At 37.3% G+C, this 24,076-nt stretch overlaps 1 protein-coding gene across 1 annotated transcript in view; it reads left to right on the top strand.

The window, feature by feature from the left end:
* The window catches only part of NCEH1 (neutral cholesterol ester hydrolase 1), a 55,371-nt gene that overhangs the window by 26,573 nt on the left and 4,722 nt on the right, over positions 1-24,076 (top strand). The window contains 4 exon segments of the mRNA XM_074298200.1: positions 10,238-10,376; positions 10,379-10,465; positions 14,394-14,463; positions 22,287-22,458. Coding sequence (XP_074154301.1) covers positions 10,238-10,376; positions 10,379-10,465; positions 14,394-14,463; positions 22,287-22,458 — 468 coding nt within the window.

Here is a 24,076-nt window from a genome sequence, read left to right as displayed (position 1 = left end):
AATTACTTGAGGGGAGCAGCTAGGTGGCGCAGTGGATAGAACACCAGCCCTGAATTCAGGAGGACCTGAGTTCAAATGTGGTCTCAGACACTTAACACTTCCTAGCTGTGTGACCCTGGGCAAGTCCCTTAACCCCAGCCTCAGGGAAAAAAAATTAAATTACTTGAGGGCAGAGACTGTTTGACTTTTGTCTTTGTACTCAAAGTGTCTGAAAGAAATGTACGTGAGTTTGTTAACATATATATATATATATATATATATATATATATATATATATATATATATATTCTCCCTTTAGATTATAAACTTCTTGAAGGTGGAGTCTATTTCATTTTGGACTTTGTATTCTCAGAATATAGCATCATGCTGAGCATAGATTAAATGGCTAATTAGTTCTTGCAAATTGATCAGTTTGATGAAAAAGATGAATCTGTCTTTTCTCTCAAGAAGGAATCTATATAAGCCCATCAAATTAATATTCCCACCCTCTTGAGTGCAGGGGAATCTCCAAGCCATGTTGTTATCTACATGCTTTGTTTGTTTCCAAACGACTTAAGGGGATTTCTAGGAAGACCTGGATGAGGGTCACATGGAATGGGCAGGCAGGTATGGATGGACTGCATTCCATATTATTGAAAGAATTATTTATATTGGGGAGGTTATGGATCTGATGGATTATTGGATCCTATATTTTTATGCTGGCATCTATATTTTTACATAAAATATATTTTATTTATATTGGCATCTATTTTTATATATCCTTCACTGAATAATAAAAATTAAAAAAATTATATATATATATATTTATGGTGGTTATTCATATATATATAAAACACTTTTAAGGTTTTCAAAGCCCTTTGCAAACTTTATTTCATTTTGTCTTCATAACAACTATTACTATCCCCATTTTACAGATGAGGAAAAACTGAGAGGGATTCAGTGATTACCCTAAGCTAGGCTTACAAAGCCAGTAAGTAGCTGAGGAAGGATTTAAGTCAGATCTTCCTGACTTTAGTCCCTCATTCTATTCTCTGTGCTGCCTGAAGTCCTATTTCGAAGTCTTGTGGTATGGAGATGCCAGTGGTGTTTAAGCTTTGACAGATCCTGCTAAATTGAAAATGTCATAGTTAGAGGCCCATGGGGCTGTGTTTCTGCTGTTTGAGGACCACCCTACTAGGTACAGAAAATTTCATCACCATTGAAAGGGGATGCCTTTTTTTTTTTTCTCTGACAAATCTTCAAGACCATCTGATAAGCTCATGATGGGTTGGGATCTTCAGGCTGTCCCACACTGATGAAATCATAGTAATTTGAGGTGTTGGAGAACTGAAATTTGGCCATATTGCCTACATTGCATGTCATTGCATTAGTATGTAGAAAAAGCAGAGTCAGATCTCCTACTCACTGACCTTCAAATGTGCAAGATTAACTCCTGATTCAGAAGCAGTCTTGCATAATGCATTTCAGAAGTCAGATGAAGGACTAGAAATGAAACACCCTCCCTTTCTGCTTGCTGAAGTTGGAAGTGAATATTGTGTTTTGAATTTTATACTTATACATCACCTTTGACTAGAATTCATAAAATTGAATTTATTAAAACATTGACTAGAATTCATAAAACCCCTATCAGTCCCAGCCTTGGGAGCCCTGTCAGCCAGGATAGACATTTACTAGCTCTGTGACAATGGGCATGTTATTTAATTTGTCTAAGCCTTAGTTCCCTTAGCTGTAAAATGACAGAGTTGGGTTCAGTCTACTCTAAAGTTACTCCCAGCTCTAAATCAGCTTCATGGCACTGATACTGGATCCCATAATGTTGGGATTTGGAACTGGAAGGACCTTTTGAGGCTTCTAGTCAAAGATAGCTTTGGTCCCCCTTTGTGAACGCACACAAGTACTATAGTTTTTATAGATTTTTTTTTATAGATTTTATAGATTTATAGATTTTCTACTGAGTACATAAAGTATAGAAACAGGAGAGGGAGCACAATATGCTGTTTTGGTTTGTGTTTTCATTCCAAGAATGAATCCCTGCAGAAGCAGCTATAGATTATAAACCTAAACTGGATGTAAATGAGCGATGAACTATACTAAGCTTGGCAACAGTTATGAGAAACAAGCAGAATTTGCATAGGAGACACATTTGATGAGAAATCAAATCCACAAGAATTAAGCACTTTACTATGTGCTAAATTCTAGGAATAAAAGCAAGAGCAAAAAAAATCCCTGACCTTGAGGAGATCACAATCTAATGAGGGGAAGAGCATGGAAATAACCATATATAAACTATATACAAACATACATACAAAACCCTGTGGTTTTATATAGATAGATAGATAGCTATAGACAGATAGGTGTATATATATATATATATATATATACATACATACATATATATATACATCTATCTATCTATCTATCTATCTATCTATCTATCTAATAAATTAGAGAAAGTCAAAAGAGGAGAGAGCCAGGAAAGTCTTTTTGCAGAAAGTGGAATTTTAGTTGAGAACTGAAGACATCCAGGGAGGTAGAAGTAAGGAAGAAGAAAATGGTGGGCTTGGGGTACAGCCAAAATAAATATTGGGAATCAGGAAAAAGGAGGGTTTTGTACGAGGAACAGCAAAGAGGCCAGAGTTACTGTACACTGAAGGGAATAAGATGTAAGAAGGCTAGAAAGGCAGGAAGAGAATAGGTTACGAAAGAAAAATCTTTCCAATAAATAAATGCTATTCCCAAGGGGAATAAGGCTCTCCCTCATGGGAAGATTGGATACATGCAAAGACTGGATAAACATTTCTTGAGTATCTTATCAAGAACATCTCTGTAAGATTGAACCAGTTGGCTCCTAGGGTTCTGTCCAATTCTGAGATTCTATGATTTGAGGGGAACATTGAGGTGATCACACTCGATACTTGGTTAGACTGATAGATTCTATCTTCCCCTTTGCTAATAATGATCACAGAAATATATTCCAAAGAAAGGATATACTGAATATACAAGATGATTTTTGGAGGGAAGGTACTAATAGATGGGCACATCAGGAAAGCTGAGCCTTGAAGGAAACTTAAGAATTCTGAGAGATAAACGTGAGAAGGGGAGGGCATTCCAGACACAGGGACAGCCAGAGCCCATTATTAGGCAAATTGTGACATACAGATGAAATGAAATGTCACTGTTTAAGAAGGATTAAGTAATATCAGAAATACAGAGAATTTTGCAGTGATTTTCATGAAGAATAAGAGTCAAGAAAATATTATGCAGCATGACCACACAATAGAGTAAATGGAGAGACCTGCCACCCCAAATCAGAAGTGAATGTTGTGAAATTACAAGGAACAAGTTAACTTCAAAGGAGAGCTATGAAAAAAAAATCTCCATTGCATTCTTCCAAGTGTGGTATATCACCACAGAATTTTTTAAATTATTGAATGCTGATTTCCCTTTTTAGTGTGTCTTTAAAAATATTATTTATAATACAGATGATTCTTGGAGAAGAAAAGGGGATTTTAATGAGAAAAACTCACACAGGATATTAAAAAAAAAAGCACTTAGTTTAAAAAAATTTGAGTGATGGTGTATTTTGTTTGAAAAACAACGAAAAAGCCAGTTTGACTGGCCCAGAGTATTTGTAAAGGGGAGTGCCGCAAGGTTAGAAAGATGGATCAGAGTTTAAGTGTTTGTTCTATGGATTGCTCCCTTGGGTGGTTTTCAAGAAATTACTTCCTCCCATTGGGACTGGTTTTCCTCCATGAAATGAAGGGTTTGGCCATGATGACATCTTGAGTTCAGTCCAGCCCTAAATCAACAGTATATGATTCTTACCTTGTAAAACTCCCACCCATTTGCTGCTTTTGTAACCCTTTCCCTGAGTTTGCTGGATTCCTCTCCTAGGGAGGGGAAGAAACAAAGCTGTCTCTTCCTTACCTAAAGGCGACAGACCCACAGTCTTGACCTCAGTTGGAGGATTTGTACTGGGAGGTGACCATATAACAAAGGCTTTTGTTTTTAAGTCTTGTGTATGATCTATTACCATCCGACATGAACGGGTTCTGTAAGGCAGGGTAGAAGAAACTGGTATTAGACCCAGTTAGCATCAAAGGGACAATGTGAACAATGGGCAATTCACCAAATGAGGTTCCAGTTCCAAAAGCTCTGGTTTTTAGAAACCATGGGGATGTGAGAAGTCTACCTGACCTACTGTGCTAAAAGCAGCTCTGAAAGATCATTGTCGAATTAAGCTAGCATACTGTAATTGATAATTAAAAAAAAATCATTAGCTTCATCTTAATTTTCTTTCCATTTTAAATACATTCTGAATTCAACACTAAAAGAATGAGCATTTTTATATGCATGTTAGGACAGAATGGATAAGGAAGGATTATATGTGAAATTTATTCATAATTTATAAAGTAATTTACAGTTAACAAAAGATTCATCTCCTTTATTTCAGTAAGGAAAATGTGACTTTTATTTGAGAACATGCTGTACTGGTACCTTATATAATACACACACACACACACACACACACATATACACACATATGCCCACCACAATACATATATATGTATTCTATATCCATGCATGTGTATATGTGTGAATTTATATCACTGTACAGATATGCTTATCTATAAGTATATACAAATGCATATGTGAGTATATCTGTGTACATGTGATTATATCATCTGACCATGAGAAGAAACATTATAAAGATAGACTTAAAGCTTGAGATGGGAGAGGATGTCAGCTGGTTATCTTAACTACCACGTGACATAGGTAGGATCCTTCTAGGCCTTTGGGTTACATATGGCTTTCCCAGATTTGGGTGCTTCACCCTGGGGAGTAGGGGGTCTGGGTATAGAGAGACTTGTGACCAAGATCTCTTCACTTTAGTGGGCAGAGTAATGAGTTAAGGTTAGGGTGAAGACCATACCTGGGGAGATGGGGAAGGGTCAGCTGGGCAGAAGTTTGACTCAGGCCCCTGAAAGTCCTCTACCCTGGGGGTTTCAGTGACAAGCACCCACAGGGAATGACCTTGATTTTAGGTACTGGACAGGATATTGGGGTCATACAAAACTTCCCTTTCTCTCTTGACACTTCTGGAGAGGAGGAAATCTCTTATAGTAATTGTTAGACTGAGGACTCTAGAAATTCCCCTCTTTCTCAAAAAGGCCTGTGTTATACTACCTGAAATTCTGCCAGTGAGTTATAAATAGAGATTTTATTGAATCAGTGTTTGAGTAACAGAAATAAGCTCTGCAGTCAAGTCACGATGTAGTATCATGAAAAAGAGCATGGCATTTGGTTTATAGGGACTCTCTGCCTCTGTCATTTACTGCCTCCATGACCCTGGTCATTTATCCTGTCTGGCTCTCACTTTGGAGATTGGAATAGATGATCTCTAAGATCCTTTCCAAACCTGAAATTGTATGATTTTGTGATTCTGTATGTCTCTAGCGAGTATAAATAAGGATAGAGTCTGAACCTGTAATTCTACTGGTATCAGGAACTCTCAGGTGAGAAAAGACCTTCTACCAATGCAAACTTGCATCTTTCCTGAAACTTTTAGTCTTGAAATACACATAGGCATATACAAATCTTTTTTTAAATAATAGCTTTTAATTTTCAAAATACATTCAAAGATAGTTTTCAACATTCACCCCTGCAAAACATTGTGTTCCAAATTTTCTCCCTCCCTTCCCTTCCCTTCTTCCCCTAGACAGCAAGTTATCCATTATATGTAAACATGTACAATTCTTCTATGCTTATTTTCACATTTATCCACATATGCAAGCACCAGGATGTCAGATCACTTGTCCAGGACACTGTAAAAATAATTGATATTATTTGCTATTGTATTTGTGTCTAATCTTCTATTTATACTATATCCAATGGGGACTTGAACTTTTCTTTTATAATTGTTGAATGTTGCATTAAAAAAATCACCCAGCCAGTTGCTTCCTAAAAGGAATCAAAGGTTTTTCTCTTGAGGATTTTGGAAAACTCTTGTTTTCAATGAAGAACTCCTGGGGAATATTGATTCTAAAACCAGATTTGGCAATTACAGGACAATGTACAGGACAAATCTTCTGTCTAAGCTTTGGCTTTCCCAATGCAAAGCTCTCCCAGTATGGTCTTTATTCTATCTATATTCAGTAAATGAATGAATGAATCAATCAATGGCAGAATTTGAAGGCAGCTCTTTAGCATCTCTTAAGAATGAACTCATCCAAATGTTTACAATATCACGGTCATTTTGCCCTCATCCTAGCTTTGGAAACCTTTTAGTATAGGCTTCTTTTTTGCAACTCTCTTTCAAGATACCCCCACAAACTCCTCTCATCCATCAATCAACTCTCCTTCCCCGCATCAGATCTAATTCTTATAGGGATAGAGTTTGCTTGAGTAACAAGAGGATTATATAAATACAAAGGACAGGCTGCCTCTTTGATCTCTTTACTTCCCCTACCCCTGGGAAGCCTAGAATGCTTTCTAGAGAGGTATATGCCCTGGGCCTCTGGTTTATTTAGTCATAGTCTTTTTTTTCTGTTTGATATTCCCCTTTTGGAAAAAGAAGGAGCCACTTGATCTCAGCATGGGACTAGAGAGAAGAGAGTCAGTTCCTCTTCATAGATCTTCTCTTGATTATTTATATCTTCTCTTTCCTCTTTCTCTTCTCCTTCCCCTAATCCCCTAGTGCTCGAGCTTTTCTCATGAACTTTTTTTTTTTTCCAGTTGGGAAGGGTTAATAAATAAGGTTATTCCTGCAGAGACATTTTAGACCAGTGAAGTTTCAATTCATTAGCTTTTGATTTAAAAAAAAAATCTTTCTTCTTCTAAAATTGCCAGATTTTGCATTTTAAAAAATCATGCTACTCACTTCATAAAGGGAACTAAAAGCTTTGCTCTGAAGGATTTTGGTCTAGCCTTGGAACGCTAGAGATACCCTCTGGTATTGATTGCAAAACCAGCCTTGGAAATCACCAAATTTCCCATTAGCAGTTTTAAGTCAATAATTAAGTAAACATCCTCAGAGTATTCCATTGGTCGCAATTGACTGCACACATGATGATAAATACTAAGGCCTTAAGAAATGCTTTATCTGTATATAAGCCAGATGTAGTGCTAAGTGCTGGGGAATCCCATAAAGCAAATTACATAGTTCTTTCCCCTTCCATGCAGGATATGGGGAAAAGTCATGGGATTTAAAATTAGGAAGGAAACTGAGGGATCAACAACCCTCTCATTTTAAAAAAATGGGGAAACTGAAGAGCCATCCAGGGATACACAGCTAACATCCAAGGTTAGATTCAATTCAAAGCTTCCTTGCCTCAAATCCACAGCATATACATCACACACATGTACACATATGGGTTGCTTCAGTGCTTGTCCTGTGGTTTATTATGAAAGTAGCTCTGACTTTCCTTTTTTTTTTTTTTTTTTTTGAAGGGAAATTTATGGAGAATTTTTATAACTCTGATTTTCAACTTAAGAAATTTTTTTCAACTGAACCTGGTGGAGAAATCCTGTCACTAAGGATTAGCTCTTTTTTCTTCAATTTATCACCTTAGAGAGTTGTCTGGTACTTTTTGCCCAGAATCTCACAGCCAATGTGTAGCAGAGTTGGGTCTGGGGTCCAGATCTTCTGTTGTTGTTTGTTTGTTACTGTTTTCTTGCAAGGCAATTGGGATTAAGTGACTTGCCCAGAGTGACAGAGCTAGTAAGTATAAGTATCTGAGTCTGGAATTGAATTCAGGTTCTGCAGACTCTGAACCATCCCTGAACCATCTATCTGCCCTTTCAGGTCTTCTTGACATCATGGTGAGCTCTGGATCCACTCTGTCTCACTGCTTTCCAGCATATGAAATATTCACTAACAGGACCTTCAAAACCCCATTTCTTTAAATTTTCTCTACTGAGAAAGTGCAGAAAGATGAACTACAGAAATATTGAAGAGTAAAAGATTCCTTACTGTTATTTACTATCGGTGCTATCATCTCGATTTCCAAATCTCTACAATTTATTGAAAAGACAAAGCTGCCATGAATGGTTCAGCTGCCTCAAGGAGCTCCTATCTCTGTGATACTACATCATTGCCCTTTTTGCAAATGTTCACTATGATAGTCATGAACAAGAAGGATTTCCTAATTAGACTTAAGTTTAAAGCTTGAAGCTTTTGCTTGTTTAGGCAAAGTTATTGCAATTGAGCAATCATTTTTCTGACCAGAGATTTTTGTTCCTCCTGTGGTTGATTTTTTAGTTCCTCTAATGCATTGGGATGACTGTCTCAAAGTACCCCGTAACTTTCCTGGTGACTCCTCACCCTTTCTCTTCAAAGAACTGTCACCCTTTTCTGATGAGCTTCTGCAACCATAGCCACTGCTTTCTCCATCAGAACCATAACACGACGATAGGGACTGTCTTGAGCTTCTTTCATGAGGCCATAATTTGGTTGCTGCTGCCCACTGTGATCTTTGAATTACTAGTTCCCAGTGTTCCCATGGCTACCAAATATCTTCCTTCACTGTAACCATCACATCCTCCTCCTCCACCATCACACAGATCTACCTCCTTGGTTTCCACATTTTTGTCTGGATAACCCCCTCTACTATTAGAACCAGCAATATCTCCATGGTTACCACTTTCTCCATTAGTTCCATTAGGCCTGCTATCTTCACCTCCATAACTGCCTCCTCTTATACCACAGTAATCACTTCTTCCCCTGGAGTTTCTACTACAAGTTTTCTCTGTCTCCTCCAAAGCTTCTTCTGCAACCCTTTTGTGAAATTGCTGGGGCCCCCTCCACAATCCCTTTGTGACAATCAGTAGACTGTATCTCTTGTTTTGAAAGGACCTTTTTACTTCGAAATTATGCCCATCAATGTAGTAGTATATCATTTCTGAATAACAATTTTGCCGACAGACTCATGGTTAACAAAAGTTACAAAAGCAAACTTCTTTCCATTCTTCCAGTTTTTCAACTTCTGTGGATTCAACCTTGTTATATTTTCTCCATCCTGGCCATGCTGGATTATTCTCCATCCTTCCTTCTTGTCCTGCCTTCTTCTGTCTGAATAATTTTACATAGATTAGTCCCTAGACAACAGCTCCTCCCTCATCTCTCTCTGAAGTGGATTTCTTCCTTCAGAACTCACCTGAGATGTAACTTTTGCATCAGAAACCCTATCTGACCTCAAGTAAAGGGGATCTTTCCACAGACCAATTCCTGAAGTAACTAGATCTTCTTGACCACTGTCATTCTACCTTGTATCTCTCTTTCTACAGGAAGCCTTTCCAATCCCTCTCAATTCCAGTGCCTTTGCTCTATTAGTTAACTCCTGTTTATCTTGCAACTAACTGGTTTGCACTTGTTTGTTCATTGCTGCCAATTAGATTAAGAGTTCTTTGACACCAAGGACCGTCTTTGACATTTTTTTTTTTTTTGTATCACTAGTACTTACACAGTGCTTGGCAGATATTAGGTGCTTAATAATTGCTTAATGCCTGACTGACTGACCAGAGATTTTTTTTTTTCTTTTCTGGTTGATTTCTAGATTTGTTCTAAAGAACTGGATCGACTTGTCTCAAAGTACCCAGGAATTTCCCATGCATGTCTCCCATTTCCTCTCCCCACCTTTCTCCTTCTCCATTTAACTAAGCTCTATGAGGGCAAAGTTTTTCATTCAAAAAAATCTTTGTATTCCAAGTACTCAGCCAGAACCCAGCATAGCAGACAACTTAATGATGTTTGTTTATTAGTTTTTGTTTACAAAATTTGCATTTCTGTGAAAGGTAGTATATAATTTGTGATTGACATTTTAGTGTGTGTGGTTTGTGTATACCCTGTAGACACTGTCTGTCTAAAGACAATGGATAGAATGTGTTACATTTAGAGTCAGGAAGACCTGAGTTGAAATGCTTCCTCATAAATTTATTTAGTTTTGTAATCATGGACAAATCATTTATTTAACTATCTTCAGTCTCAGTGTTTCCATCTGTAAAATGGGGATAATATTCAGTAGTTCATAGAGTTATCTTGATAACCAAATAAATGGCTTGTAAAGTGCTCTGAATACCTACAAGTAAATGCCAGTGGTTGCTGTTGTTTATTCTTCCTTGCATGTCAGACCTGGCCCCATTTTCCCATAGCTATTTGCTCAGTCATTCTCAACCAATGATGATGAGCTTCTGGCAAGGTAGATCTGAACACTTCTTAATCTTCTGCCTTGCTTTTCAGAGTCATATGATCCAGTATGTGGGCCTCAGCCATCATCTTATCGCCCTGAATTTCATCATCGTTTCTTTTGGCAAGAAAAGCGCGTGGTCATCTCCCAACGTTCAGATCACCGATACCAACTTTGATGGTGTCGAAGTTAGAGTTTTGAAGGTTTCCCAAAGGCCAAAGAACCACTGAAGAGTGGTATTGTTTACATCCATGGAGGAGGATGGGCCCTGGCGAGTGCAAGTGAGTTTTGTAAAAAGCTCTAATGGCTTTGGATGGATAGTGTTTTTTAGTTTTTAGTTGTTGTTTTTTTTTTTTTTTTTTTTTTTTTAAAGTCTTTACCTTGATTGAGCACTATAATTGTAAACCTGTTGATAAGACCTAAAAAAACATTTCTACCAAATAAAACCAATTAAAATAAACTAAATATCTAACAACCACATGCCCCCATACTCCCCTCCCAGGACCTCTGCTTCCCCCAAAAAACCTCTACCCTAAACCATGAGAATATCGTAGTACAGGAGAAACACTCCTGGATTTGGACTCAATGGGATTTGGATCCTGGCTTTGCCATTAATTAATTTATGCCATCTTGGGTCATTTCTTTGGCTTTTCTGGATCTCAGTTTCCTCATCTGTAAAATGACTGAATTCTAAGTTCCCCTCTAGTTCTCAATAGATGATTCATTCTTTTTTATTTTTTTCCTTTTTGGTGAAGCAGTCAGGGTTAAAAAATCATATAAGTAAGTGTCTGAGGTGAGATTTGAACTCAGATTCTCCTACTTCCAAGGCCGGGGCTCTATCAACTGAACCATCCAACTTTTCCCACCCTTCCTTTTGGATGACTTCTTGGGTCCCTTCCAACTCTAAATGTATTAGAGTCCCAGACTCAGCTCAGTGGCCATAGGGATACAGAAGGGCTGCTAGGACAGCCTTTTGCAGTGTGCCTCATGGGACTCCATCTGCTCCATGGATCCTATGATTGCTTCTTATCCCTGAGCCTTTATCTCATCTAAGCTCCAAATTAGTTTGAACTACCCTGAGGTCCCAATTATCACAGGTAAATTACCATAAGCATGTTAAAATGGTGATTAGGTACTGGCAGACTAATTTTAAGCATTTCATTTTAAGCATACCTGTCCATTAAACAGCAAAAACTTGGAATAATTCCAGGCCAACCTGGGCTTCTGGCCACTTTTCATTCAGTATAATTCTACATATATTGTCTGAGTGCCTGTTCAGGGCAAAAGATTTGTCTTAGGGGCTTTGGAGGTACAGAGGGGGAGGGTTCCTGCTTATAGGGGCTCATGGCACTTTGGTAGGGGAGAAATCTAATCCTTATAGATGTAGAGCTGAAAGAAGGCCTGTAGGGATAGGTTTGAATGCAAAATCCTATGATTTCAAGATTCATCCTCTGCTGTGAATCATCTCATCTCCCTTTAAAGTTAGAAACCCACAGAAATTCACAAGGACGAGGTCTCTTGAGTGTCCAAATAGAGACTTTAAAAATTATTTATTAGTTTTTGACATTTACTTTCATAAGATTTTGCTTTCCATTTTTTTCTCCCGTTTTTCCCTTCCTTCACCCTTCTCCAGGACATCAATCTGATATAGATTATATATGTACAATCATATTAAACATTTCCCCACATTAGTCATGTGTGAAAGAATGAGAACAAATGGGAAAAAACATGAGAAATAAAAACAACAAAAAAAGGTGAAAATGCTGTGCTTCTATCTGCATTCAGATTCCTGTTCTTTCTTTGGATATGGATCACATTTTCCATCATGAGTCTTTTAGAATTGTCTCAGATCATTGTATTGTTGAAGAGAACAATGTCTATTAAAATTGATCATCCACACAATGTAGCTGTTACTGTGTACAATGGTACACTCTTGGTTTTGCTCTTTTCACTCAGCAACAGTTGAAATAGGCCTTTCCAGATTTTTAAAATAGAGACTTTCTAAGTCGTCGTCGTCGTCATCATCATCATCATCATCATCATCATCATCATCATCCCCTGATGTTCAGATCTGACCATCTCATTTCCTTGCTCAAAATCTTGCAGGGCATCTATATTGTACTTAGGATATACTGTAACATATTTAATATGTATGGGAATGCCTGCCATCTAGGGGAGGGGGTGGAGGGAAGGAGAGGAAAAACTTGGAACAGAAGGGAATACAAGGGATAATGTTGTAAAAAAAAAATTACCTATGCATATGTACTGTCAAAAAATGTTATAATTATAAAATTAATTTTAAAAAATCTTGCAGGGGTTCCCTGTTGTTCATAGAAGGAGATAGGGATAGGGTTTGAACCTGTGATTTTATTGATATGTGGAATTCTCAGGTGAGGAAAATCCCCTTTTCAATGCAGGCTGACATTTTTGTCCCATGGAATCTTAGACACTTGCCTAATGAGAGTAGTTATAGTTAAGGGACTGAACTCATGGTTACCAAGATAAGATATGTCAATTTTACTCCATGGCAAATGTCATGGAAAAGCCTATGTACATAGTAAGTGCAAAGTCCATATGAGTTCAATGAAGGCTTTCCCTCCTTTCCATAGAACCTCTCTGGCAGTCTCAGATATTGTTTTCAGGAAATACATTGTAAAATGCACTTGATGTTACCTGGTAGAGATAGCAAGTTTGTGCCCATTATTTTATTTGATTAGTTAGCTGTCACTTAGCAGGAAGCAGAGCTTTGTGGGAATGACACAGAGCAAGTAAATTTTGAGGGAGAGGATTGAGAGCAAAAAGTATTAAGGATGAGGACCATTTGGCCAGAGCAGGACCGGATGTAACCTTGTGTTGGTGGGGATAAGGAAATCGATCACTCATCAAGCATTTGTTAAGAACTGGCTATGACTTGTGAGGGAAAGAAGCATCTGTATTCAGAAAGAGGACTATGGAAACTGAATCACAACATAGTATTTTCACCTCCTTTGCTGTTTACTTGTTTTTTTTCCTCTCTCTTTTTTTTTCTTTTTGATCTGCTTTTTATCTTGTGCAGCATTATAATTGTGGAAATATGCATAGAAAAAAATTGCACGTTTAACCTAATTGCTGTGGGGGGGAAGGGAGAGAAAAAATTTCAAACACAAAAGTTTTGCAAGGGTGAATGTTGAAAACTATTTTTGCATCTATTTTGAAAATTAAAAGCTATTTTTAAGAAAAAAATGAACTGACTATGACAGACACCATTTGATGTTTTGGGAATAGAAGTACAAAGGATAAAATGATTCCAACTTGAAAGGAGTTTGCATTTTATTGGGCTAGATAATAAGTACCGACTTAAAAAAAATACAGAATTAATGAAAAGTGAATTAAGGGCAGCTAGGTAGTTCAGTGGATAGAATACCAGCCCTGGATTCTGCAAGACCTGAATTCAAATCCAGCCTCAGATGCTTACTTGCTGTGTGACTCTGGACGAGTCAATTAACTTTGATTGACTTAAAAGAAACGATGAGTCAATATCAATATGTACAAAATGGTTCACCATAAAGTAGCATAGAAGGGGAGGGATTAGGTAAGGCTGCTTGCAAAAAATAATGCCCAAGCTGCATCTTTATACAGGGCACAGGGCACATGGTGAGTGCCATGTAGATGGGAGTGATGGCAATGATGAAGATGAAGATGTATAATAGACATGGTGGAAGCCAGTACAAAGGCAGTAGCCAGAAAGTCTAGCTGTGTGGGAGATGGAACACAAAGGCAGACTGTCAACCAAGCCATCCATCCCCCAACCAATAACAAACTACTTGGCTCTGACAAAGGCCAAATGTGTGAGGGACAGAGCTGGGGGTGGGACTGGGTGCAGCTCTGTAGCTGGATAAACTGTTTTCCTTTCCTGACTTCCTCTTATTGAATTCTACTAAAAGAAGAGCTTAATGAAAAGATGATTACTTTTTAAAAAAATAATGTTAGGTGGGCAGCTAGTTGGTATAGTGGATAAAACACCAACCCTGAAGTCAGGAAGACCTCAGTTCAAATCTGGCCTCAGATACTTAATACTTCCTGGCTGTGTGACCCTGGGCAAGTAATTTCAGTGAGATTGTATTGAGATGATAAAAGTCCAATACCAGTCCCAGAAGTATGTTTGCTAATAAGAGTAGTTGATGATGTAAAATATCATAGATCTTACTCCAATCATTCTGTTTCTTCTAGGAATTCGCTATTATGATGAACTCTGTTCAAAAATGGCAGAGGAACTGAATGCTGTCATTGTCTCAATCGAGTAAGTATTTCTCAAAAAAACAAACAAACAAACAAACAACAACAACAATGAAAAAAACCCCAGGTATTTTAGAGCTGGGAGGATTGTTAGAGGTCATTCAGTCCAATCCTGCCCCATATCTGTGAATGTCAAGTCCTGAAATAAAGTCATGGGTTGAAGAATAAAGCATCTTTAATTGAGATAATAGGATAGCAAACCTGCCCCTCTGGGGGAGGTCCCAGAAGTACAAGGCATGATGGATCACCCAACTCCAAAACGCATGCACAAACTTCTTATACCATCAGGAGAAGAGGAGGAGGCCATGTGAAGTAGCGAGTCCCCATCATGAGGTCTCTGGAATCTTTGGCAATCTGAACAAAGAAATTCACTTCACTCTGGCTATTTTTCTCTTCACACCATGAATCCTAATAGCAGGGCAAGGATGTGAGAAGCTGAGATCCAGCTTCCAGGTTTCCTTTATAAGGTAAAATCTCTGTGTGTGGGGATTTAGGGTGAGGTTCAGCTCAACCTAATCAAGAGTAAATATCTTAAAGAGTAAGAATATAAGGACATTATTGAAATTCTGACCTTACGAGCATCATTTAAGGAAGTGATAATCCATATTACATTTTATAATAACAATGTTCTGCCATTCTATAGCAAATATACTAACAATTTTTGTCATGAGAAAAAGGGGCTCAAAGAAAAGGGAAGCGGAAAGGTACCCCCACGGTCACACAACGTGAACAACAAATTGCATCTTCACATTTCTCTCCTTATCTTAGAGTTAGAGCTAGAGTGGAGTTAGAGGTTGTCTAATTGAGCCAGCTTATTTTACTTGTGAGGAAATGAAAACAAACAGAGGAAGACTCTGGAGCCACATTCTTAAGGATTTTAAATGCCAAATAGAGAACTTTGTATTTTAACCTAGTCCAGGGATTTTAAACCTATTTTATGTCTTGGATACCTTTAATCAATCAATCAATCAATATTTATTGAGGTGCTGCCATGTACTGGGCCCTGTGCTAAGTGCTGGCAGTCTGGGGAAACCTTTAGACTCCTTAGAATGTTGATTTTTAAGGGCATAAAATAAAATCTCTAGGATCACTAAGGAAACCAATTGAATTGAAATGCAGTTTGCAAAACAACAAAATTGGGTCACAGACACTAGTTTTAAAATAACTGGTCTAAAGGCACATAGGAGTCTCCTTCAAAAATAAGAATAGTCCAATGTAAAATGACTGATCCTGGGATTTCAGGGGAGGATCCTGAAATTGTAGTCCTTTTGTTTGCATTTCATACTCAAAATTCATCGAGTCCTATGTTGACTACTTTGAAATTCTTATGTGAATGGCCCAACCCAGAAGGGCAAGAAGACCCCTAGTTCTATTTCATGATTCAGACTCGGATTATTTTTGCACAAGGTTATAGATAAAATGACGTCAAAGAAAACTTACTAGTTTGTTCTTTTGTTTTTGTTTTTCTTTTTTTGTGAGGTTCTTGTAACAATTACAAAAAAAAAGGAGATAGCCAAGCTCTGGGGATCTAGGGAGTTGTGCTGGCCTTTTTTGAAAATGAGCCTTAGAGTCAAGAAAATCTCAGCCCTTTGTTCTGTAGCTACAGTGGGGGCAGTAGTAGGGAAATTCTACTGCAGTGTTTTTATTTTCCTTTATCTCTGACGTTTTATCTCTTTCTCAAGCTTTTTGTTCTTTCCCTTGCATAATCTGATGTCTAGTATCTTTAATTGCCCACCTCTCCCTGTCATGCTACATTTCACATCTGTTATTCACCAACGGGTTGGGCTGTTTTATTTTTAAGCACACAAATTTGTGCATATTTCTTTCTTCTGATCTTTTTTAAAGCAATATTTCTTTTCACTGTTCTTTCATTTAAAATTGTTGCATAGCATATATTGAAACAAAATGAATTTTTATTTTTAAATTTTTTAATACTTTTATTTTTCCCCCAATTACATGTAAAACAATTTTTAGCATTTTTAAAGAATTTTTGAGTTTCAAAGTCTGTCTCTCCCTCCCTTTCCTCCCTACTTCATCGAGAAGGCAATTTGATATAGGTTATTCATGTGCAATCATGCAAAACATATTTCCATGTTAGTCATGTTGTGAAAGAAAATACAAAAAACCTTGAGAAAAATAAAGAAAAAGTATGCTTCAATAGGCAATGAATTAATAGTTTTGAAAAGTATTGGACACAATCCCAGAATAATTTGAATCAGGAATTGCTACTCATTAATAAACACATCTGTTTTACTCATTAAGACTGTTTGGTTATAATACAGTTTAACTGAACAAACATTTTGTAAGCGTCTCCTTCATCCAAGAGGAGAAAGAATTGTTTTAAAGCTTTACCTTGCAATCTGCATTTATGTTGCAGTTCTCCCTACCTGATTGCCTTTCTTGTGGATATATATGAAGATATGCTAGAAAACCAATGTAACAACAAAGAAGATACACTTAATAAAGCATTGAGTTATGTGAAATTCTAGCTAAAGAAAAAGACACTATAAGAAAGGAATATTGGAGATATATTGGAAGATCCCTTCAAAACAAATACAGCACAGAAGGAAGTTTGCCAACAGATAAGCAGCAATAACAGCATTCAGAAGACACTAATGGAATAGTTTTATTTTAAAAAGAAACTTGGAACAAGGAAGTGTGACATGGCTTAAAACCAGAGGGATCATTTCTATGATGCAGATTGACTATGTGATCTCCAGAAAAGTTCTTGATTCTTTAGATCCCAGTTTCTTAAACTCTGGTTTGCAACCCCATATGGGTCTTAGAGTTGAATGTAGGGGTTATGAAATTATGATTTATTTTCAGTAAATGCTTGATTTGTATACCTATTTTATACATCTGTATACCTAAGGTCATGTAAAAATTTCTTAGACAAAAAGGAGTTCTAGGTAGAAAAAGTTTAAGAAGCCCTGCCCAGACCAGTGGTTCTCAAAATTTTTGGTTTCAAGGCCCTTTTTATTCTCTTTTAAAAAGTTATTAAAGACTCCAAAAAAGTCTTCCTTAAAGAACTTTTATTTAAGTGGGTTATATGATATCTATTGATATTTGTGACATTAGAAATGAAATATCTAAGTGTTTTTATTAAAATAGGGTTTTTTTTTATTTTGGGATTTTCTGAAAGGACCTGGGAACTCTCTAGACCAGGGGTTCTCAAATTAGAGCCCACGGGCCAGATGCTGCCCACTGAAGATGTTTATGCAGCCCATCGGGTTATGGCAAATGGGCTGAGGGGTGGAGAGAGAGTGTGAGTTTTTGTTTTTACTATAGTCTGGCCCTCTAACAGTCTGAGAGACAGTGAACTGGCCCCCTATTAAAAAGTTTGAGGACCACTGCTCTAGGGTCTTCAGACCAGATATTGGAAACCATTATTATCAGCAACTCTATGGCTATGATTGTGGAGAAGGTGCCAATATCAATGAAATCTTACTTCTAGCCACTGTACTAGGTTCTTCAAATAAAAAGAGGAAAAAATTAGGCCTGCCCTAGAGGAGCTTACATTTAACTGAGAAGATTCTAGTGTACTACAAATAAGTAAATACAGTGTATAGATAGTTAGTTAGGTAAAGTAATCCTTGGAATCAAATGGCATTTGACATCCCGGAGAATCAGGATAGAACTTACGGGCCAGGTGGTATCTGAGGTTTCACATTTTTGGAGCTGGAAAGAACCAAACTATTAAGGAGCTATTAGGGTTTCTGTAAATCAGAGGTGACAAGGGTGCATCTTAGAAATGGGGCAGCTGGCACAGTAGCTAGAGCTCAGGGCCTGGAGCCAGGAAGAGCCGAATTGAAATCCAGCCTTACACTAGCTATGTCACTTTAGATAATTCATTTAATCCTGTTTGCTTCTGTTTTCTTATTTCTTCTTATTTTATTTTATTTTATTTTTTTTTGCTGAAGCAATTGGGGTTAAGTGACTTGCCCAAGATCATACAATTAAGTGTTAAGTATCTGAGGCCAGATTTTTACTTAGGTCCTCCTGACTTCAGGACTGGAGCTCTGTTTGACCACTGCCCCAGTTTTCTTATTTTTAAAAATGGGAGTACTAGCACATCACTGTCACCACTACCCTCCCCCTGCCAGGGTTTGTTGTAAAGATCAAATAAGATAATATTTATAAAGTGTTTTATAAACCATAAAGAAATACACACAGATACACTTCTCTATTTATGTATATGAAGGAAGCCTCTAGGGTTTCTGTGAGTCAGAATGCTGTATAATTGCTAGCTATTATAATTATTGTGCTATTAGGCAAAGGCACAGACAGAAAATAAAATGTCCAGCAGATGCTGACAGGCCAGTTTGCTTGGGACAGAAATGTATGATCTATGTGAAGGATAACAGGAAGCAAACTGGTGGGCTGCAGATGCTTGGCTGAGGATTTTGCATTTGTTTTAGACATTATTTTATTTGTTTGGAAAAAAGTATGCCCAATAATTAAAGATAGACAGCTGACTAGAAGGCAGGTGTTTCTCCCTTCTAGCAGCAGCTTTATTTTCAATTTTTATCAATAACTTGTATTTTTTCCCACCATCTTGATTTCCAAATGAGTCCTTTCCTCATCCCGTCCAGGGAGCCATCTAATCTGGATTCTTGGTGCCCATGTGACTGGGCAAATCATTCTCCTTTTCTGTCTCACTAGCCTCCTCCATAAAATGTGGGAGCTAGACTAGCTGCCTGTTGGCTTCTTTCCAGCTCCAAAAATGTGTAACAAATAGTAGCTTTATTTCTAGGGAACGGCTTAGCAGAATATGCCTGGCTGCTTGTCACTGCTGATCACAAAATAACTACTTTGACCTTTCTCTTTTGGTACTATCTCCATGGTGTTTTTTCGTTGGACATCTCAGCCTTTGGGGCCTTCCCTACAATGGTCAAAATGAGATTGCCTTAACTCTCCAGTCATTTCTGATGCTTTTGGATACTTGGCTCACTTTAATGCCTGGGAACTGAGAACTGTCTAGTTTCACTAGTTCCTTCCAGCTACCACCTAATCAAAAGGATAATGAATGGGCCTCTCTAAGAATTTGGGTCTTGAAAAGGGGTATGGGAAGGGAAGGATGTAGATCCTTTACAGAGCCACAAGCATCTTACATTTCATAACTCCTCTCTGTTAAAGCTGATCTTTCTCAGGAAAATTGGATAAAAGTTTAATGGAATCTAAAAAAGTAAATGGGCTCTTTCCTTTCTTCTCATTCCTCTGCAATCCATAATTCAAAACTACTGGACCTATTTCCAGAACATTTAATCTTGGGGTTGGGTTTGGCTTTTCTGGAGAGGAGAGAAATGAGGTTAAGTCCGGATATAAAAAAGTCACTGATAAATATTTTTGATCATCCAACATGATGCTCTAACAAGCATTTCCTAAAAAAATGACTTGGATGGTTATTTAGGTAGCTATATATCAGATGGACAACGGAGAATTCACCACTGAAGTGTTCTGTGCCTTCCGAAGGACTGGGGGCAAATCTAGTGGTACATCATGTACAATTGTGCCACCCAGTGGCTTTGGTACATCATTTTCACACTTCCAGCTTTAAATAACTAGTGAGTGTGGATTGTGATAAGGGTTAAGTGGTCACTAAGAAACAAAGAGAAGGAATTCAGGATATTTGAAAAACTTGCAGGGAGACAAGTCATTGAAAGCTTTCCTTTTGGACTTTCCCCCCAAAATATCTAGTTCAAAGGAGCCACATCCATGACTTTTAGCAAAAAATTACTTGTTTTCTTTGATTGTGTTCTATTAATTTGCACATTGGCTCTAGGAATGGAGGATAGTGGCTTTTTATAATCATTGTGGAAATGACTGACCTGTTTTGAGATATATATCCCCTAGAAGATGGTAACTAGAAAATCTCTGGGATTTTATCCCTGTACCATGAATGAGGATGTGTGCATGGCATAGCTAGGAGTGGATTTTGGTAGTCAATCTCTCTGTATTTTTGTATCTATTTTTTTATGTTATGTTATGAGACTTTCCTTCCAACCTAAAAATTATTCTGATTTTAAGATTCAGATTTTTTATCATTTTTGCCCCAAAGTTTGTAGTTTTTTTTTTTTAGGTCAGTGAAAATTCGTGGACATAGTGTCAATACCTTTGTCAGTATAATTAAGGGAATGCATTTCATGATGTGGAAAATCCTTCCCAGCTCTGACATTCTAACAGTATTTCCAAGGTAAAATGCTACTGAAATGTTAGCTTGCTTCTTAAATGGACTTGAATCCTGATGCTCTTGTCCCACTTACTAGTATCACAAATGTATCTTGTGCTTGTTGAACTGGTCTGACAACGAAATTATTTTTCTGGGTTAAGGATCAGGCTAGAACAGATCAACTTAGATAGACTAAAATACAATATTTTTCGTTAGAGGAAGTTATGAGAAATCACAATGGTAATTCTAGGTCATTAGACTTTCTAATTAAAAGAAATTGCTTCCAATAGATCTAATAAGGGCTAAACATAACACAGCATGATTCAATTATTTTCTCTGACAATTTCAGGATGTGTGAAGTTTTTGGTCTAGATAAGAAATCCCCTAACCAAGAAATTCTCTAAATACTGGTTTCTGTAAATTAATTCCAATAATGTGTTGAAGCATTCTTAAGGAATAATGGAAGTTTTCCTATCTATGTGACCTCAGACCCTTTTTGTGGGTCTCATTTTCCTTGTAAAATGGGGGTAAGAGAATGGATTAAATCAAGGCTTCTTAAACATTTTCCATTCATGAGCCCATTTTGCCTAAAAAATTTGTACACAATCCTGGAAGTATAAATATACAAAATAAGTACAAATCAAACATTTACTGATAATAAATCATAAATTTGTAACTTCATATTTAGCCATGAAATCCCATATGAGGTCATGACTCACAGTTTAAGAAGTTGGGGACTAGATGGCATCCAAAGTCCTTTTCCACTTCTAAATCTGTGATCCCAAAGTGTTGATGTACTGAAAGGAAAGTTTTATGACTTTATGCTTTTTATTATAACTCCTTATCATCCTGGATTTAGACGACATTTCCAAAATGAATCAGATTGGCCAGGGAATGGTTAAAGCAGGAGTTCTTCATATTTTTATTTTTTTGTATCATGTACCCTTTTTGCAGGCTGGTGAACTATGAACTTTTTCTCAGAATAAGGCTTTGAAATGCATAACATAAAATGTAAGAATTATAAAGAAGATCAATTTTATTAAAATACTTAACAAAATATTTTTTAAAGCCCAATAAATTCATGGATCCCATTTTAAGAACCTTTAACTTAAAAGCTTAGTCTTTTCTGATGATATTTTGAACTTACATAAAGACTTAAGAAATCTGTTTATCTATTTGTGGGGGCAACAGTTAGAATCTTCAAATTGTCCTAGAAAGGGCTATATCAGTGTAATACAAGCAGTATAACAATGATACAGGGAAAGCAAAAGTCTCTCAATAATAATTTCAATCAGGACTATGGGCTTTATAAGAAAGGCAAGGAACATATGCAGGCTGTCTGGTTTCCGAAGGTAAAAGCAGGAAAATGGAGTAAATTGGTCAGTGAGGTCCCACTTGGATGGATATGGTCCATGGAAGTTTATAGATGGGAAAAGTTATGGCCATTTCTAGAAAAGTTCCAAGATGTTGTGAGTGCTTCTCCAAGAGAGGCAGCCTGTGATACATGAGAGACTGACACCTCACCCCAATCCTCCCCAATACACTTTCCCTTCAATTGGTTTCAAAATGAGCCTTCCCTGTCATCTCCCTGCACATCAATCACTTTCAGGAGCAGAGCTGCCATGATTCTTAAATATATAGATCTTTTATCTCCACAGATACAGGCTGGTCCCAAAGGTTTATTTTCCTGAGCAACTCTATGACTTAGAACGGGCTACTAAGTACTTCCTGCAACCTCAGATCCTAGAGAAGTATTCTGTCGACCCAGAGAGAATAGCCATTTCTGGAGACAGTGCTGGTGGAAATCTGGCTGCAGCTCTGGGTCAGCAGGTAATGTGACCTGGAGGGAACATGTGCTTTTTTTTTTTTTTTTTTTTTAATTTTTTTTCTCTGTTGTTCTATTTTGTTATTTCCATGGCAATAGCACTTTTCTTGGGAATTGATGGGAATTGGAAGGATCTGTCCAAGGTGCTGCCTCTGTGATTAGAGAGTAGTCTTGTTATGGGAGGCCCTATGGATCAAGTGCAGGAGCACAAGCTGTATAGACAGATCCGGTCACAGATTCTTATTGTTACCTTAGGCAATTATCTTATAGACCTTAATTTCCTTGTAAGAATTATTAATATTTTCTCCCTCACTTTTTTTTTAATTGAGGCAATAAGGCTTAAGTGACTTGCTCAGGGTCATATAGTATGTGCTTAAGTACGGATTTGAACTCTGGTCATCCTGATTCCAGAGCCAGTGCTCTTATTCACTGCCCAACCTAGCAGCCACTTCCATCATTTAAGTCTAGATAGTCAGCAAGGCAATAAATCAAACCTTAATTTGTAGCATTTGCCAATTTCTGAGGTGTGAATGCTTGCACTGAAAATTTAACAAATGGCTCTCACCAGTCAATATGAGCCAATGCCAGCATGTTACTACCTACCTGTAAGCCTTTTAATTAAAAAAAAGCATAACTCTAGGAATTGAATGGAACTCCACCTGCCACCTCTTCCATTACCTCTATTTTACAGAGGAGGGAAATTTAAATGTGTGCCCAAGGATACTTGGTTAGTATTTGAAAAAGCATAATTTGAACTAGGGTCCTCTAACTCTAAGGTCTGCATATACATTGAATTGCATTGAACAGTTTTCCTCTTTATTGCCTTTTCCTTTTTCTTCCTTTTTTTTTTTTTTTTTTTTTTTTGATGCTTAAATACAGAGTTAGTAATTTTAAATGTGAATGTGAATGGGATAAACTCTCCCATGAAGCAGAAGAAGATAATAGACTGGATTAAAAGCCAGAATCCTACAATATGTTGTTTACAAAAGACACATTTAAAGCAGATAAAATCATGCAGAGTAAAGGTAAAAGGGTGGAACAGAATCTGTTATGCTTCAGCTGAATTAAAAAAAAAAAAAAGCAGGGGATAGCGATCCTGATCTCAGATTAAGTGAAAGCAAAAATAGATCTAATTAAAAGAAATAAGGAAAGAAACTACATCTTGCTAAAGAGTATCATAACTGAAATAAATATGATCACTAAACATACATGCATCAAGTGGTATAGCATCCAAATTCCTAAAGTTAAGAGAATTGCAAAAAGAAATAGACAACAGACCTATACTAGTGGGAGAGCTCAGCCTCTCTCTACCAGAACTAGATAAATAGAATCACAAGACAGAAATTAAGGAGGTAAACAGGATTTTAGAAAAATTTGGCCTTTCCCCCATGTTTCTGGAAGGTCAGAATGGAAAAGGAAAGAGAAAGGCAGTTCAAGAAAACCAGTCAATGCATTAATCTTCAGTGGGTACAATATTCTATGCCCAAAGTCCCCCATCTATCTCTACAAGGAAGGAGGGAGGAAGTCACCTTGGACCAGCCCTCCTTTCTACATTCTTCTCTGTTTTTCCCCTCCAATATTAGAACATGATTCTGTGTTGTATTTCTGAGGGTGGGGCTGCTC

The sequence above is a fragment of the Sminthopsis crassicaudata genome, chromosome 3, assembly GCF_048593235.1.
Source record: "Sminthopsis crassicaudata isolate SCR6 chromosome 3, ASM4859323v1, whole genome shotgun sequence".
In the NCBI taxonomy this organism is placed as follows: Eukaryota; Metazoa; Chordata; class Mammalia; order Dasyuromorphia; family Dasyuridae; genus Sminthopsis; species Sminthopsis crassicaudata.
Note: the sequence above shows the minus strand (reverse complement) of the source record. Positions and strands in the feature narration are given on the sequence as shown.